This window comes from Equus quagga, chromosome 5 (assembly GCF_021613505.1).
Source record: "Equus quagga isolate Etosha38 chromosome 5, UCLA_HA_Equagga_1.0, whole genome shotgun sequence".
NCBI lineage: Eukaryota > Metazoa > Chordata > Mammalia > Perissodactyla > Equidae > Equus > Equus quagga.
The window spans coordinates 12,274,435-12,292,045 of record NC_060271.1 but is presented as its reverse complement, the minus strand read 5'-3'; the positions used below and the strand labels follow the sequence as shown (position 1 = coordinate 12,292,045).

The 17,611-nt window shown below is 47.9% G+C and overlaps 1 protein-coding gene across 2 annotated transcripts; it reads right to left on the bottom strand.

Annotated features, from left to right (window-relative positions):
- Window positions 1–48: 48 nt before the first annotated feature.
- Window positions 49–17,535, bottom strand: LRRC41 (leucine rich repeat containing 41). Of its 2 annotated transcripts, none has more exons than XM_046660964.1 (10): window positions 17,283–17,535; window positions 13,671–13,757; window positions 12,946–13,016; window positions 5,993–7,136; window positions 2,739–2,999; window positions 2,003–2,167; window positions 1,815–1,913; window positions 1,116–1,238; window positions 830–905; window positions 49–732 (listed from the first exon to the last, which is right to left on the bottom strand). In XM_046660964.1, exons 1-10 carry the CDS (start codon window positions 17,479–17,481, stop codon window positions 513–515), a joined length of 2,445 nt encoding a protein of 814 aa, XP_046516920.1. In that variant the 5' UTR covers window positions 17,482–17,535; the 3' UTR covers window positions 49–512. The 2 variants fall into 2 exon arrangements, with proteins under 2 accessions (XP_046516920.1, XP_046516921.1); XM_046660965.1 differs by lacking the exon at window positions 17,283–17,535 and adding an exon at window positions 16,082–17,179.
- Between the last annotated feature and the right edge of the window lie 76 nt (window positions 17,536–17,611).

Below are 17,611 nucleotides of genomic sequence, written 5' to 3'. Positions count from 1 at the left end.
CCCTGCTGAATTTTGTTCTCTGGGAGAAAAACCATCAAGAGGGCTGCATGATGTTTGCCCAAAATTTATTTTATAAGAAAAACTTTTTTGGTTAAAAAAAAGAAAGGAATAAAGGTATGAAAGGGACTGAGGCCTGGGAGCAGCATGGTGAGCCCAGCAGAGAAGAGGCCTGGTAATGGGCACTCCTACACTTCTCTAAAGCCTGGGTGGGTACCTGCCTGAGGAAGGAAAGCAGGAACCTCAGGGCAGGGGGAGGGGGACTGATGACCACTGTAACGTCTTGGCCCAGGGTTCCCAGGATACTGAGTAAGGGGCCCAAAGGCTCTAAACCCAGTTGTGGGAATGCCTTTGCTGGGCCCCATCAAGGCCTCCAGGACCTCAGTGCAAGGGAAGAAGGAAAAAAGGTGGCAGAAAGAGAAAGACAGAATTGGTGGTTGGGAGTTCTGGGCAGCCCATGCCTCAGCCCCTGCAAGCTGGTGGTACTGAGCATGGGCCTGTGAGGCATGGGGCCATCACATGGTGCTGACATAATCTGCGAAGGCCTGGGATGAGTCCCACGAGTCGCTAACCACATGGCAGGTGGCCCGCAGCCGCCGGATGGCTTCTCTGGCTGTGACTGCATCCTGGTCCAGCCAGTTCTGGAAGAGGCGCAGGTGACCAAAGGCTCCACGGCCCCAGCGCTCCAGCCGCTTGGCAAACTCCAGAAGCCCATCTGGCTTGATGCAGTTGGAACTGGTAGGGGTGAGATGGATTAGACACCCAGGAAGCAGCTAATCCCTGGTCTATGTCCCTGTGGCTCCATCCCTTGTCCCCCACCTCCTACATGTACCTGATGTCCAGCTGACACAGAGAGGAGGATGAATCCTCTGAGAAAACATCTGCCAGGGCCAGCAGGCCAGCATTCCCTAGGGAGAAGGGGTGAAATGCCTGTCACCTCCACTCAAGAACAGGGAACAAGGAATCTCAACCCAATTCTGGCTGGGGAAAAGCCCCGGCACACAACTATATTCCAACCCTCACATTCCCAGTGGAGAGGTCTACGCCTTCACCCACTGAGTTTCTAGGTCAAGGGATTGGCTCCTTCTCCCTTTCCCTCCCCAGGGCCCTGCCCTCACCCAGGCGGTTCCCTGGCAGCCGGAGGCCCTTCAGTGTGGAGTTGCCCTTCATAGCAGCAACCATCTCAGGCAGAAATTGGGCTGGGCGCTTCTCAAACAGACGGCAGAAGGAGAAGGTAATCTCTGTCAAGAGAAATTAGAATACATTCTGATGGCTGCATTAGGACTGGTGCTGCCCCTCCTGCCCTAGTTGGCCTTAGCAAGGGGTGTGGACGTTTTAGAGAGGCCCAAAAGAGAGGAATTTGTCTAAGACTCCAAGCAAGGCTGGAACTAAATCAGGATTCAAACCAGAAACTAAGCCTAAATGTTCACTGTAGGGAGGTTCTCTGCACGGACAATTCTCCATTCACTTCTTTCTTTCTATCCACTGACTGCCCTCTGCAGGGGTGGGGATTAGAGACGAGTCTATCAGGGGAGCCTGACAGCACATTTATCCCTCCCCACCACCATCACTTCTGTCAGCTGTTGGAAGGTAAGAAACTTTTAGGTGAGGCACCCCAAAAGTGAGTAATTTCCCGTGTTTATTATAGGAGGAGTTGAGTTTGGGACCCTTTAGAAGGAAGGTTGCGCAGGTTCTATAACCATTTTATAGTTGAGGACATAAGGCCAAGAAAATAACTGGCTTGCTCACTCAGTGGGATGGTGGCAGAGCCACAATGAGGACCCAAGAATGCCTCAGGTTCTGGATGAAGAACTTACCTTGAAGAGTCAGATTCTGTAGCAAAAAGAGCACCTCGCTTTGACAGTCAGCCAGATTCATGTCGTGGAAGCTCAGCCTCTTCAGGGCTAGATTGTACTCTGGATGGGGGCAGAGGCCATGGGCCTTAGCTTTCCCCAAGAACAATGCAGGGTCTCCTCCTCCCTTTACCATTCTAGCTGGGTCCTACCTTTGAGTGTCTGCAACACAAGCCCAAAGTCCTGGGGAGACGCAAAGGTGGTGCTATCCAGGGACAGCTGCTGCAGAGAACCTGAGGCCTTCAGTACGGAGCAGAGAAGTGGGGCTGGCTGGGCTCCCCGTGGAAATCCCATCTCCAACTGTTCCAGGCAGTTTTCTGGATGTGGTAGGGAGAGAAGATTCCAGCTGCCCATCTACTTCAGTCCCATTGGAGTTTCCATCCTCCTTAAGAGACTCACTAAAAACTCATTTATTCATCTACTTGTCTTTGAGTGCCTACTATATGCTAGGCACTATGCTAGGTTGTGGGAATAGAGCACCAAATATGAGATTTAGTCCTTTCCTTTATGGAGCTTTTAGTCCAGAAGACTAGAGTACTCAGACACCAGCAAATATAATAGAGTATGCAGAGTGGTGGGATAGGAGATAGAACAGGAACTAAGGGAACATACTCAGGGAGACCCAGTCTAGTCTAACAGTTTTGTTCTTGGTTCAGACCCCTTCTCTGGAAACTCATCTGCCATGGATACTCCCTACTGGGCTGTGGTGGTCTGGGCCCTGTCCAGTCTGGTTATCTTTAAGAACAGTAGGCCCTAAAGAGGGAACAGATTCCAGATAAACCAGGAATGAGTGGTAGCAGGCCTGGATTAGAGGTCTTCCCAGCTTCCCCACACAAATGCACCTGCACATTTGTGTGGAGACACACACATGCACACACACTGCTTCACCTGGTATCTCCTCATCCCCAATTATGTGGGTAGGGGGCCCTGCATTCCCTGGCACAGCAGGGTTGTCCCTCTGGCTGGGGTGGTCGACACGAATAGAGAGGACCCGCAGCAGGGGTAGGGCTCGCACAATGGCACGTGTCAGCTCCAGGATGGGCAGTGGTGAGAACAGATCACTGAGATGCAGGGCACGGAGTCGGCATCCAGCCTGGGCTGACAGGGCCCGCAGGCTGTCCAGCAGGCGAAAGATGTTAGAGCCCAGGCCTATGGCAGGAAAGAGATTAGGTCAGTCGTGTGGGAGTGCCAGCAGGAGTAACATTCAGAGACAACTCCAAATATTTCTATTGATAACTACGAAGTTTCTTAAGCTTTGGATCAGATTTAAAATCATTTGTCTCAACTATTGATCCATCATCTTGCTTTTTCCTCAGGTAACCAGCAAACTGATGGCTACTGTACTGGGCCATGCCCTCAAGCGTCAGTCAGGGTGAAGTCACAAAACAGAAAACAGGATGTGGTGGGGCAGCACGTGGCTGCCAGCTGAATGATAGGCCCAGATAGCAGCAGAGGTCTCTGGACTTTTCCTCTGGGTCATAGGGAACATCTGAAAACTAGGCAGGAGAGTGACACTGACCCAATAGGGAATCTTTAACAGATTCATTGGGTAGGAATGAGGCAGAAAAGGATAACCACATCCCACAGAAGGAAGTAAGACCCAGAACGGTGAGGGCAGTTGCTTAATGCCACAAAGCAAATAATTCCTTGGAACCCACTCCCTTATCTCTCCTTGGACTTATGCTCCTGTTGATTCACTAAACTAAACTTTACCCAGCACCTAGTAAATGTTTTCTTGCTAGACAGTAGTGAGCAGAAGATAATTGTTTCTGCCTGTATAGCCTGATAATAGCAAAAACTGGGAAGTATTTGATAACATGAACATGGGAACTGGGGAAGTAGAGTACTGTGGAAGTACAGAGGATGGGTACTTAACACCCAGTCCAACTTCCATCAGTAAAGGCTTTCTAGATGAGTCCTAAAGAACATAAAGGAGACAGGCTAAAAGGAAGGAGAAGAGTGACAGGCAGAGACCCCTTATATTTGCAGAGTTCTCTCTGCATATATAAAGGCCTGAAAGAGAAAGGGTGGGAGGTTCCAAGAACGGAAAAATATTCAATGTGGCTGATGTGTGAAGTATGAGGGGGAAAGTGTTCAAGATATGACAATACAGGTAAGCAGGGGTAAGAACATGAATGATCCGCTTAGTAAAATTAAGAAGTACGGTGACGGGAAGCCATTGAGAGGTTTTTTAAATGAATGAATGAATGACATTTGCATTTTTGAAAAAATGCTTGGGCTGCAGTATAGACAATGGGTCCATGGTGAGTAGGAGTTAGGAACTGTTGACATGATGAGTCCAAGTGAGAGAATGGTAGCCTGAATTAAAGATGTGGAGATAGAGAAAGGGATTTGAGAGAGATTGTAAAGACAGGACCTGGTAACTAAATATGTGGAGTGAGAGAATCCAGGTTCCTTTTTGGGCAACTAAGTCACCTGTGATCTCATTGACTGAAAACAGGAGGAGGATCAGTATAGAGGGAAGAAGATGCATTCAGGTTGGGAAGGTTATGGTTTATGAAGTGGTGCTATGTAGTAGTCAGCTGGATAAATGGGTCTGGAATTTAGGAGAAACTTGGGCTAATGTCTTAGAATGGGGAGCCTTCAGCATAGTTGGCCTTTGAAACCAAGGGGATGGACAAAATTGTCCAGGAAGTGTGTGTAATGTGGGAGAGCTCTGAGGAACTCTGAATGTTAAGAGAAGTAATGTCCAGAGATGGAGGGGAAAATCAGAAGATTTTGAGGTAATTTCATTTTGAGAAATGAAAGTTTCTCATGAAGAAGGCACTGCTTAATAGCAAATGCTGCCAAGAATTAAGTAAGATGAGGACTGCAAAGTATATATTAGACTTAGCAACAAGGAGGACCTTGGTGACCTAGGTCCTCAGTGCAGTAGTGGGGGTGTCAGCAAGGCTGGAGTGGACTGTGAGAAGAGACAGTACAGTGACCCTCAGGTTGTCCATGAAGGACAGGAGAGAATAGGACAGTAATTAATACAGGATAGAGGGAAGTGGTGGTAGTGGTTTTTGGTGGATACTTTATTTGATGTTTAAATGTTGGTGGGGGAGAGACATTTGATGTTTAAATGTTGGTGGGGAGAGACAGTGGAGAGAAGGGAGGCAACATTAAGTAGTGGTAGAAAAGCATGGACTCTGGAGTCAGGTTGCCTGGGTTTGAACCCTGGCTCAACAATATACTAGCTAGGTCATCCTGGGCAAGTTCATAAGGTTGACTTCATAAGGTTGTTGTAAGGGTTAAATTAGTTAATATAATGAGAATACTTAAAATATGACATACATATTAAGCAGTATATAAAAATTAATTCTTATTACTAAGGCATTTGAGAAACAAGCTTTCCTAAGAAGGTGAGCGAGTATGGATCCAGAGCACATGTAGAAGAGTTTGTCTTAGATGGGACAGCAGTCTCTTCCATTGTGGTGAAGGAGGAAGGGATAAGTACAGATGGAGGAGAGTTTATAGGTTGGTTAACATTAAGTTGAAGGATTTATGTGTGATGGCTTCTGTTTTCTCTGTGAAGTAGAAGTAGGAGTTGAGGTCGTCTGCTAAGAAAGAAAAAGGAATGGTTTGGAAGTGGTAGAGTATGAATGGGAGCCGGTATGTGATTTTCTCTAGCAGTGCTCAGCAACGTAGGCAGATTGCTGGCTTTAGCCAGAGTTGAAGTTTTGGCTACCTGGGCACAGCCAGGTGAGAAATAACTGAGGACTGCTTTGCAGTTTGCTGGTCTGATTAAAAAAAAAATGTGTCCCACACCTCCTTGTTTGTACAGCTGCTTTGATATGACTGGTGGGATCCAACCTCAGCCCTAGCTGGGCCTGCATATACTGTGTTGCTCCCACCTGCCCTTGGACTGCCTACCATATCTAAAATGTACTTTCTTCAAGTTCTTACTGCCTCTCAGAAACCCCTGCTTCCAACTGTAAATCAAGCCTATAAACCTCATCTTCCTTTTCCCTAGCACCAACAGTGTGCCACTATTTCATGTGTGTGCCTTCTGCCTCCCTGTGGGGCAGGCAGGGCCACGTCTCCAGCTTCCCAATTATACCTTCTATTCCCCTCCACAGGATTGGGCAAACAGCTGGTGCTGTTGGGAGACCCAACCCCTGCCCCTCCAGAGCACTCACCATTATAGGAGAGTGTGAGGCTCTCCAGAGACACCCAGGAGCTCAGCAGGTGGCACAGTGTCAAAGCCGCCTCCGTGGAGAGCGGAACTGTGAATAGCTCCAAGGTGGAAATACTGCGGAATCTTTGGGAGGCCTCCAGTGCTGGAAGCCCCAGGCAGCTGGGATCTGATCCATCCAAAGCTCCACAAGCCACTTCTCCAATCTCCATCTCTTCCCCATCCTCCTTCTCACCAGCCACAATGAAAACAAAGTCATACAGGTCTTCAGACTCTGCACCAGACCCCTGACGGGTGCGAGTACCCTTCTTCCCTGCAGCTCGCTTAAAACGCTTTAGGGGCTTAGGCTGGGGGGCTGAGCTAGCTGGAGCCCGTTTAGATGAGGATGTGGAAGAGGAGGCAGAGGCAGAGGAGGTGGTGGCTGGAGCAGAGGGTGGCCGCTTGGTGCCAGGAGCCTCGTGGGAGGTGGCTGGAGGGTGCAGCTCCCTCTTAGGGTCTGTCCCACCTGCTGTCAGGCTCTCCTGTGTGCTCCGGCGTGTCACCCGAGTGGGAGGTACAGCTCTGGCTGTTTGCTTGGCTTCACTCTTCCGCCGGGAGGCCATCAGGGCTGCAGCACATCGCTCAGCAGCATCCCGGCGAGGCCGGCGTGAGCCTAGCAAGAGGGATCCTTCATCTCGGGATGGGGCCCGGCCTCGGGAGGCTTCTCCACAGAGGCGGCAGGGTGGGCCACCAGGGCCTGGCTGCCAGAAGCCAGCACTCATGGTAAGAATAAGGATGAAAAGCGCTGACTCAGGCACAGGCCAGGAGTACAGCGACACCTGGTTGACAGCCCCATGGTGAATAAGCTGATGCAACAGCTGCCGAAGTGACTGCTGAGCAGCCACATCAGAGAACAGCAGGTGGCGGAACTTGAGGGTGTGCAGGGAACTGGCCAGGGTCTCCAGAACCCTGCGGTTGGGCTCAGCCACCAGCTCAGTTGCACCCTGCAGCATGTTGCAGATGGTGAGCTGACGGACATGGCGGGAGCTATGCAGAAGAGGTGAGAAGCGCTGGTCGCAAAGACGCCTGTCAGAAGATACATCAATGGTCCCACGTAGAACATGGGAAAAAAAGGCCTCCATAAACTTGGCTCGCCAACAGGTCACACTCTGAAAGCAAAAAACATGCCAGATAACTGATACTAAGAGTGCTACCCATGGAACCGTCATCCTCCCAGTTTCCTCCTTTCCAATAGCTAACTATTTACTGAGCCAGGCAACATTCTAAATAATTTATATAAATTCATTTAACCCTCACATCTTTGAGGTATCTACTATTAGCCCTGTTTTACAAGTAAGAAAACCAGGGCACAAAGGGTGTTACTGCCTGTGGTTACACAGGTAAGGGATAGAATCGAAAAGATTTGAACCCTGGAAATTTGGTTCCAGAGACTTGTGCTATAGTGACTCTCAAGTGAAAGAGTCACTCAATCTTGTAAATTCTTCCATGTTTGTTTCTAGAACCTGACTCCAATTTTCCATTCTTGCCACTACCACCTGTGTTCAGATCCTTATCTCACAGCTAACTACTTCATTAGCTTCCTGATTGCTCTCCCTGTCCCATTTCCACTCCCAAACTTCTGCTCAAGTCCATTAGATTCATCTTTGTAAAACACCTCTGGTTACATTATTCTGCTTAAAAACTCGTAATGTCTCTCCAATGCCTAGGATTAATTTGAAGTTCCTCAGCCTGCCAGGGAGCCCTCTGCCTCCCTGAAGCTTTATCTTCCACATCTTGCTCATGTGAATGCTTTGCTCTGGCCAAATTGGTCACCTCATTGACCCAAACCTGCTTTCTATGTCCTTTCCTATATCTGCCAGGAACGCTCTCTATTGGTGGGCCAAATAGACTCCCTAAAAGGACCTGCTAACATTTCATCCTCTGAGGCTGTGAGTCTCAGCGTCTGTCTCTATAGCCACCCTCCCACCCCGCCCCCGCCAACACCTTCTCGTTGGGACTCCTGATACTCTGACTACTCAGTCTTGGACATTCGTAGATATGTCTCATGGTGTTGTCTCTTTGCCTATGTGCATGTCTTATCCCAACAAGATTAGAAATTCCTGGAGAGCAGGGACAAAATCTAAGATTTCTTTGTTTTCTCTAAGGCAACAGTTATTTGCTTTGATGGATATGAGACTTCATCTCAGACTATTCTGATATATTTAGAAGAACTCTGAATGCAAATGGTTTTCAACCTTTGGTGCACAATGGAATTTACCATGGAGCTTTCCCTTTTTTGCAAAATTCATTCCAGGTGCCCAGACTTGGTGATTCTGTTATGTTACATCAGAGATAAGGTCCGTTGCATCTTTATTTTTTAAACCTACCCCAGATGATTCTGATGTATGTCAGAGATTAGGAATTACTCCTACCTACCCCAAAAGCACACATTGAGACAAAGACTTCCCTAAGTCCCTGTTCTTTCGTAATGTGCAATAGAAAGTCTGCTTTGATACAGGTGCCAGCTCTGCCACTATATTCCGGACCTCTCTGAACCTCTTCATCTGTAAAATGTGGATTATATCACCTGCTTCACAGGTTTTTTGTGAAGATCAAATGAGACAGTGCAAATTAAGACACTTTGTAAACTACAAAATTCAAAATGTTGCTTCTGTTGCTGCTAAAGATAATAATCAGTCCAGATGGGCAATGTGGAATAGACTTCATGGAGGCAGAGCCTTTTAAGCAGAGTGCTTATTCAGCTTGAAGTAAAGGTAGCCTGCGGTTCCTTAAGACTAAAAGACACTTCTCTTTGATACCCTGCCTCCATGCATTCCCTCATACCAGAGTGACCCTCAATTTATATCTGAGGTCGTTGGCAGGAGCTGGGCCTCTTGTTCTCAGGCAAAAGTGTCATTCCCTTGGTTCCAGCTCTTCCCCAAGACTGCCTGCTATGGTAATAATTAGGAATGATTTCTTCATGCTTGAGCTAACTGCATGGCAGCAACAAGAGAGAAGGACCTCTCTTCACCAGCAGTAGTGTGGGGGCATTAGGGGTGCAGGAGAAAATACCTGGCAACCAAATCTCTACTGAGCCTCGAATGGAAGCAGAGGGTATTCCTGAATCCTTCAAATCCTACCTCACTCCAGCACTTTTCCTACACATGTGCTGGCCTGTGCTCAGCTTTGAAAAACACTTGCAGGTAACCCTAGCAAGGCTTCAGCTTCACAGGTGAGAATCAGATGGTTATTATAAGATCTGGGTCTAAAATACGGACAAAGATGTGAACCAAGATATTGTGGCTGTTTCTGACCATAAGACATGTGGAACGTAGTTTAGAAAACTAAATACTGGGCTTTTTCAGACATTTTATTGGTTGACGAAGACAATGGGAAAGAATATTTGAAATTGGAACACCCCAGACGTGGTAACTGCAGTGAGAGCAGCATGACAGTGATTAGAAGCACTCCAGAGCCAGACTGCCACCTGAACTTGAACCCTGGGTCTGACATTCATGAACTGTAACCTTAAGCAAGTCACTTCACCTTTCTGCCTCAGTTTCATCATCAGTGTAGTGAGGAATAACTGTACCTCCATCATAGAGTTGTGAGGATTAAATGAGTATGTACAGTTAGTTATGACAACTCAAAGGCTTCTTTCTCACACGTTAATGCATAAGCAGACAGCAGTTCACTGCATTTTATTCCATCACCACCTCTTAAAGAATCTGCGCTAAAACTTCAAGCTGACAAATACCTGAGAGATCTAGTCCAAGTGACTCATTTTGTGGACTTGTACATTGTAGCTCAGACGATGCAAACTGATTTAAATCCTTTTGGGGTGAGAGTAGGGGGAATGAGGCACCACTAAAGAGATGAAATGACATTTTCCTACCAACACAATCCTTGGCCCACCCGCAGTGGGCTGGCAGCTCAGGCACTGGTTGGGGAGGAAGTATGTGTACACACTAGGGAGGGCTAAATATTTTCTTGTACTAAGCTGTTAGAGCCAGTAAATGGTCATAAAGTATATATTGTCCACTGTTATTTTTCTCATAACAAATATTGTTTGTGGAAAGATAAGAAAATCAAAGATCATGTGTAGAGCAACTCTGGAGTGTATATGTCTATGTGAGTAGCTATAGATATTTGTTTTTATAATGCTGAGACAATTCTGAACAGTTTCAAATGCTGGGCTTTTGTAACATCATACCGCCATGTGAGTAAACATTTTTACCACCGTGTATTTAAATATTTTCAGAATAGACTTTATTAATATTTTGAAAATATGGATGTACTATATTTAATATTTCCTGTATTATTGAATATTTAAATTGTTTCTAGCTTTTTTTATATTAAACTTTGCTGTAGTGAGCATCTGGAAATCTTCATGAATATCTCAAATTTTATATACTGTAAATTCTAAAGCAGAATTTCTAGTCAAAAATTGGAATATTTTAAAGACTCTTGACAATTATCACCAGATTGCCCACCAAGAAAGTTATGACGTTTCTGTTCCCACTAATAGCATATTAAAATGCAAGCTTCACCCCACCCAGGAATTACCTTTTAAAACAAAACCAAATCAAAACAAGACTTTACTAATTTAGGAGGTACAATTTTACTTTCCCATTTTTTTATTGAGATTGAACATTTTTCACTTTATTGGAGATTTTGTATGTTTTGTGACTTGTCCAAATCTTTACTCATTTTATTCTACTGGGAAGTTCACCTTTGTTTTATTCTCTGTATCCCTTTGTTTTGCAAATATTGTTGCAAACATTCTTTCCCACTTTATGTACCTTTTAAATTGTGTTTATAGTGTTGGCATTTTATATGGCCAAATATGTCCATATTTTCTTTTTTTCCTGCCCATTTAATAATTAGCACTCTCCATCCTGAGATTACATAACCAGTCACCTTTATTCTTTTTTTAGTTGTTTTGTGCTTTTACTTTTTACAATTTAATATTTAATCCATATAGAAATTGAGTATCTTGTAAAGTGAGGCTCTAACTTTATTTTTTCCATATGGTTAACCAATTACTAGAGAACCATTTATTGAATAATCCTTCACTTCCCCACTGCTTTGTCTCCAGAATATCTATTTTCTATAGATCTCTTAATACACACACTAGTACTACACAGTTTGAAATACTGTTACATAATAAGCAGCCAGGGGCTCTATTCATCTTGCTCATCATTGTAACCCTAGAACTTAGCGTAGAGCCTGGAACTGAACAGGCACTCAGTAAATGTTTTCGAATTATGAAGTGAAGGTTACTGTCATGCAGAAGACATCCTCTGGAATGGATATGCTCCAAGTCAGGACTTCTGTCAGGGTGGCTGTTAGGTCACCAAGCCTGGGGCTTCCTAAATGTTCTGAAATGCTCTGTGACAAGATAACAAGTAGACATTCTTTTCCAGGAAGCTTGAGATAATGTTGGGAAAAAGGATGTCTCCAAGAGAAAGATCATACAATCTCCATCACCTGCTAGTCAGCCATACTGCTTGGGAAACACTGGGACAAAGTGAATCTCATGTTTTTTTAAAGGTCACGGGAAGCTGTTACTGTTTTCTAATATTCTTGCACCCACTGCTCTTTCTCATAAGGCCTAACTCCTGTACATAGTGCCTGAAGATTTTGTTGGGCCTCAGTGTCAACACACTGAACTCCAGGGTTGCGTCCAGATCTAGAAGTGGAAAAGCTGAAGGAATGGAGCTGAACGTTACTGAACCCAGTGCATCCCCAGAAATAAATCCCCAATTCCTGATGTGTTTCCTTGTCATTTGGCCTCATTTCACCATATAAAGCCCACTTCAAACATGATGTATTTGCAGATTTCCCTACTGTACTAGTAGTGCCTCAAGATTAGGGATTGTGTCTGTACTTCCAATATCTAGCATAAGAGCTGGTGTGTAGTAAGTTTTAGTAAATGTTTATTGAAATCAATCTGTTTTGTCACCTAATTATGGAGCAGCAAAAGAAATTCTGCTTAAATGAGAGCTACAGTGAGTTATATCTGAATTAATGAATAACAGAATCTCACGGCTAAAAGGAGTCATCTTGTCCAACCTCTCTTACAATGCTGAATTTCCTCTACAATACCCTTGTGTCAAGTAGTTATCCAGTGTTCCGAGTAGTATCCAAGTGTTCTATTTGATGGGAAGTTTATTACCTCTGGAATTAGCTTGTTTCATCAGCAGTAAGCTCAGAGTTTAAAAGTTCTAATTCAGTTTAGCAAAAATTTACCCTCCTTTAGCTTCTACCCAGAACAAGTCTATTAATCCCTCTTTCATGTGAAACTATTCAAATATATCAAGACAGTTCATGTTCCCCAAGTCTTCTCTTTTTCAGGAAAAACATCTCCAGTCTTCCAAATGTGACTCACATGATGTGGCTTTGACTTCTTTCTCCATATTCCAGGGGTAGCCTGACCACTGCAGAGCCAGGCAGGTCTATCATCCCCCTTGTCCTTCAGCCTATATTATAGTTACATTAGTTCACACAGCTCAGGGTACAGTCATTATATGAGTGGCTTCAGCACATTGTTGACTAAACCCCTTAATCTTTTTTATATAAGCTGCTGCTAAGCCAGACCTCTCCACCCCCTACCCTGAGGTCATGCAATTGGAATTTTTTAGACTCAAGTGAAGAGTTGGTTTATTCTGTTAAATTTCATCTTGTTAGGTTTGACCATTGCTTCAGCCCTGTCAGGACCTCTATGAATCCGGGTTCTGCCATTCATTGTGATCACTACCTTTCTCTGTTTTGTGTCACCTGCAAACATGGTGAGCAAGCATGGCAGTGACAAAGGCCAAATAGGAAAGAACCTTGTGACAAGCCCTCAGAGGCCTCCTCCTAAATTCATTCCATCCTTGTCCCTGTACTTTACCGGTAACCAGCTTGTGTTTGTGTGCTATTCCTGCTTTCACTGTGCTAAGTCAGGCCAGAGTTCTACCTGGTGCCTTAACTTACTTCCAAACTGGAAGGCCTTGTCTTCATCAGCTCATCCCATAGTCGACGCCAGATGGCCTGAGTGGAGAGGCCTGTAGGGAGAAATATCACATTTACTTGGCTGCTCCTTGGCCATGCATGAAGTACATCAGCCTTTTAATGTTATCCTTCTCTGGGTTCACAGGAGCAATATGGCAGAGTGGTAATGAGCACTGGCTCTGAAGACAGACTGCCTGGATTTAAATATCAGCAAACCACACTCCAGCTGTGTGACTTTGGGCAAGTTAATTTTTCTGTACCTCAGTTTCTTTATCTGTAATAATAGCTATTTCATAGAGTTGTTGAAAAGATTAAATTAGTTTCTCCAGATAAAGTGCCTACGACAGTGCTTGGCACATCAGGGGTAGTTACATAAATGTTAGCTGTTAACAGATACGTCCAGTGAGGGGTTTGGGAGGCAACTTGGTAAAAGAGAAAAACTAAGATTCAGAAGATCTAAGTTCTAGTCTAGCTTTGCTATTAACTGTGGTATGCCTGTGGTCTCATTTTTATTAGGATAATAGAAATCATATACTTGCTTTGTGTTTCATAGGACACTGTAAGGAATTAGATAAGAAAGTAGGTGGGAGGGCACTTTTTGAAAAGCATGAAGTTCTATACAGGTATCAGGTGTAATATTTACCTGAAGAACATTATGGTGCCTTGCTTACAATTACTGACTGAGAAAGAGACAGTAAGACACTCACCTTTCTTGAGGGCAGTTTCCTCAATCCTCTCCAAGTAATATATATTGAGCAGAGGTAAGATGCTTTGAAGTATTGGGCCTGGGAGAGCTACAAAAACCAAAACACAAAATTTACTTTTTTCTCCCAGGGTTCCAAGTATTATTTATCCTATTGGAAAGGAAAACAGAAGGGCACAATTCTCATTTTACCAATTGAACCTGTGGAAGCTAACCTAAATCCAATTCAAACTCTGGTCCACTTATCTTCAGCCACATAGTTGGCAGCCGGAATTTCGGGGGCATGCACATCTTCAAGGGTGAGATAATACCACAGAGCAAGCTGATAGGCTCATTTAGGAGCTGGTCAGTTCACTTCTGCCCAAGCATAATGAACCATTCTGCATTTAAAAGGTCCTATTGAATATGTGTGATAAACAAGTCCTTCATAATCTAGGACCTACTAACTTCTCCAGCTCCTGCTTTGCCTCCTACACTCCAGCCATACTAAACTACTTGTTTCATTTATATCTAATATGTTACGCTGCTTTCTGCGTCTGTGCCTTTGTCATGCTGTTCTCTCCACTAGGAATGTCCTTGCCACTTTCAGCATATCAACTACTCATCTTTCAAGTATCATATGCCCTTTATTAAGCCTTTCCTGAATTCCCTTCCCACTCTTCCAGACTGACCACTTCCATTCTTTGGGCCCCTACCATACCCTGAACTAGAATTTTCCTATAAAGAATAGAAATAATTAGGCTCTATACTTTAAATTCAATACATCTTAAAAAGAAAACCTGCTCTTGCTGACTTCCCTAGATCTGAGAGGCATTATAGTACTGTGGCTAAACAGGTTAGTCTCGAGAGTTAGACAAAACTGGGTGAAATCCTGATTGTACCACTTAACTGTGAATGCTTGGGCAAATTAAGGTCTTTAAGCCTCAGTTTCCTCAATTTTAAAATGGAGATAATAATAACTACCTCATAACATTGTTGTGAAGATGATAATCTTTTTTAAAGACCATGCCTGGCCATAATCTCACTAAATGTTGTCTATTATTCTCATACTGTCAATAGCATCTCTGGCCTCCCAAGAACAAGTCTAAGATCTTGGACTATCTAGGAGTAAGGAAAATCTTCCAAAACTTCATTCCAAGATCTCCTTTTATCTTTACTTATGGAGTAACCGAATCTTGATATCCAAGAGTCCAGTACAATTCTTTGTACACAGTAGGTACTCAATGTACCTGATGAATGAAAGTGTTAATTCCCTAAGATGTTGCACTAATGTAGGCTCTCTACTGCATTCAAGGTAAAGTCCAAGCTCCATATCCTGACATTCAAGGTACAACATACCTAGTCTACTTAAGTTTTGTATCCTTTCCTGCTGCCTCTACTCACTTTCCCTCCCTCTCTCCCTACACAAAGCAACGCTAGTCCACCACCTCCAGGACGCCTTTCCTGGCTGTTAGCCCACGCTGAGACCTTCCTTCAAAATAGCACTGCTTAGCAGGCCTCTTACTTGGACCTTCTAAGAGGCCTAACTTGATTCAGCTTTTTCTGTGTGATTGTTTACCTGGGCTAGACCCATAGGAGCTCTTCCTCCTCGGTCCCTCCAAACTTCTCCTCTCTGTTTAGCCATCCCCTCTCACGGCCACAGCAATGCTCATCCCCTATTATGCACAAACTCCTCTCTTCCTTTCTCCATTCTTAAGCCAGGCTCTTCCTTGCTTCTTTCCAGCCTACATTTTAATGCTTCCCCTTCCCAACTTGGGGCCTCCACACCCAGGCCTCTTCCCTCCTAGCCAGGTTTAGCATCCTCAAAGCTCCAGGCTAACACGGCCAGATCCCTCTGCCTTCTTCCACATTCCCCAAGACTTTTCTGAGCCCCCTGTCCAACTCCACGGAGAATTTTCTCCCATTCCCCATGGGTCAGCTGACCCTTCTCAGCTGTTGGGACAGGGCCTCCACAATCCCCTTCCCCCGCCAGGCCTGAGGACTTCTATGCTTGGGCCTCTTCGGAATCAGTGCCCCACCCCCCTCCCCAAAGGCCTTCCCTCGTCCTGAACGCTCTCCACGGCCGTGGGCCTTATTCCTGCAGGCCCGGCTCCCCAGACTCCATGGCCTTTTCTCCACATCTGCCTCCTCACCGTATAACCCCAACCCCCCATCCCAGGACCCCAAGCCTCAAGCCTGACCTTACCGGGGCCTTCCTCCTGGCAGTCACCAGCACCGCTCCTCCGGAGGCCTGACCAAGGCCCGGGCCTCCTCTCCCGCCACCCCCTCCCCCTTCCCGGGCCCTCGATCTCCTCACCCAACTTCAGCCCTGGCCTCCGGGCCCCACCCCCTCACACCACCAGTCTGTCAGGCCCAAGGCCTCCCCGTCCCCGTGCGGCCGGGCCACCCCCCGGCGCCCTCGCTTTCCCCTCTCACCCCTCACAACGCCGCCTCGAGTTTTCCCCATCAGTTGCCAGGCTGCGACCGGCGGCGCCCACCCCACAGCCCTGCCTCCTCGCGCGCGTCTGGCTGCAGGCCTCCTCTCCTCCGTGAGGGGCCCAGCCCGGCCCGCCGTGCTGCCAGGCCCACCGGCCGGCCTAGGCGGTTCGCCCTCCCCGGCCCCTCCTCCCGGTGCCGCGGGCCGCCCGCCTTTGCTGCTCAGTCTGGTGCCCTCAACCAGAGCCCGGCCCTTCGCTCCCGGGCGCCCTCAGGCCTGGGGCCGCCTTTCACTCCCATTCGGACCAAGGCCTCCTAGCGGCGACGCGCCCCCTCCCAGTCCGGGCTCCCCGGGCCGTCGCCCCGCCTGGGGCCTCCTCGGCCCTTCCCGCCTGTCCGTCCTTCGGGCCTCCCTCGATTGCTGACCCGCTCCGGGCCTCTCTTCCCCCGCTCTCGGGACCTTCCTCGCTGCTCAGGCCAATCCGAGTGGCCTCCGGCGCTCCCTGCCCCGCCTGTCAGCCGTCGCTCAATCCCTTTGGCGCCCGAGGCCCGGGTCGTCAGTGCGCTCTCCTCAGCCCCGGGCCATCAAACAGGCCTCGGCGCCCCGAGCCTTTCGGCCTCTCCCCCAGCCCCATTCCCTCGCTCTCCGATGCACGGGGCTACCCGCGCCCATCGGCCTGGCCTCCGCAGTCTCGGCCCCCGTGCTTTGCGAGGCCGACGCTGGAGGCCCCGCGCCGGCCGTCAGGGTAGGTGGCCCCAGGCCTGGCCTCCTTGCCTTAGGCCGGGCCTCCCAACCTCGGCCCCCGCCCCCAAGCAGCAGCTCCATCCCTGCCCGTCGGCTCGACATCCGAGACTCCTCCGCCCGGCCCAGCCCGAGTGTCAGTTCGGTGCCCTCGGCCTGGCCCTTCAGTCCAGCCTCTGGCGCCCGGGCCCTGCCTGCTTCGGCCCCGACCGGGCCTCCTGGCCTCGCCCCCTGCGCCCCTCAGCCAGGCCGCGGTGCGGATCCACCTGCCGGTTTGGTCCCCGACTTTACTCTGCCCAGCCCGGTCAGTCACGGAATTCATGCTCCGACTCGACAGTCGGGCTTCCAGTGCCCCGGGCTGGGCCTTGCCCCGGGCCTCCCGGCCTCGCCCCCCGCGCCCCCCGGCCGCCGGGCCGCCTCCGCTCGTTGCCAAAGGTAGCCCCTCACCCCGCGACTTACCCCACACCCCGCTCTCCAGAACCCCCATATGGGCGCTCACCGCCCGCCCGCACAGCTCGAACAGGGCGGGGGGAGCGCTGGGGCCCGAGGCCGAGCTCTTCGCTGGCGCCGCCTCCCGGGACGTGGCCTCCATGGTCGTTGCCGCCGCTACCTCACAGAACCAGCAACTCCGGGCGCGCCAGGCCTCGGGCGCCGCCATCTTGGGGAGGTGCGCGAGCCCGAGAGCGGCACACGCGGGCCGCCATCTTGAAAAGGTCAGCAGTTAGGACGGTTCCATCAGCGTTGTGGGTAAGAATGGCAACTGCGCTAAAGGAACATCGAAGAAATCT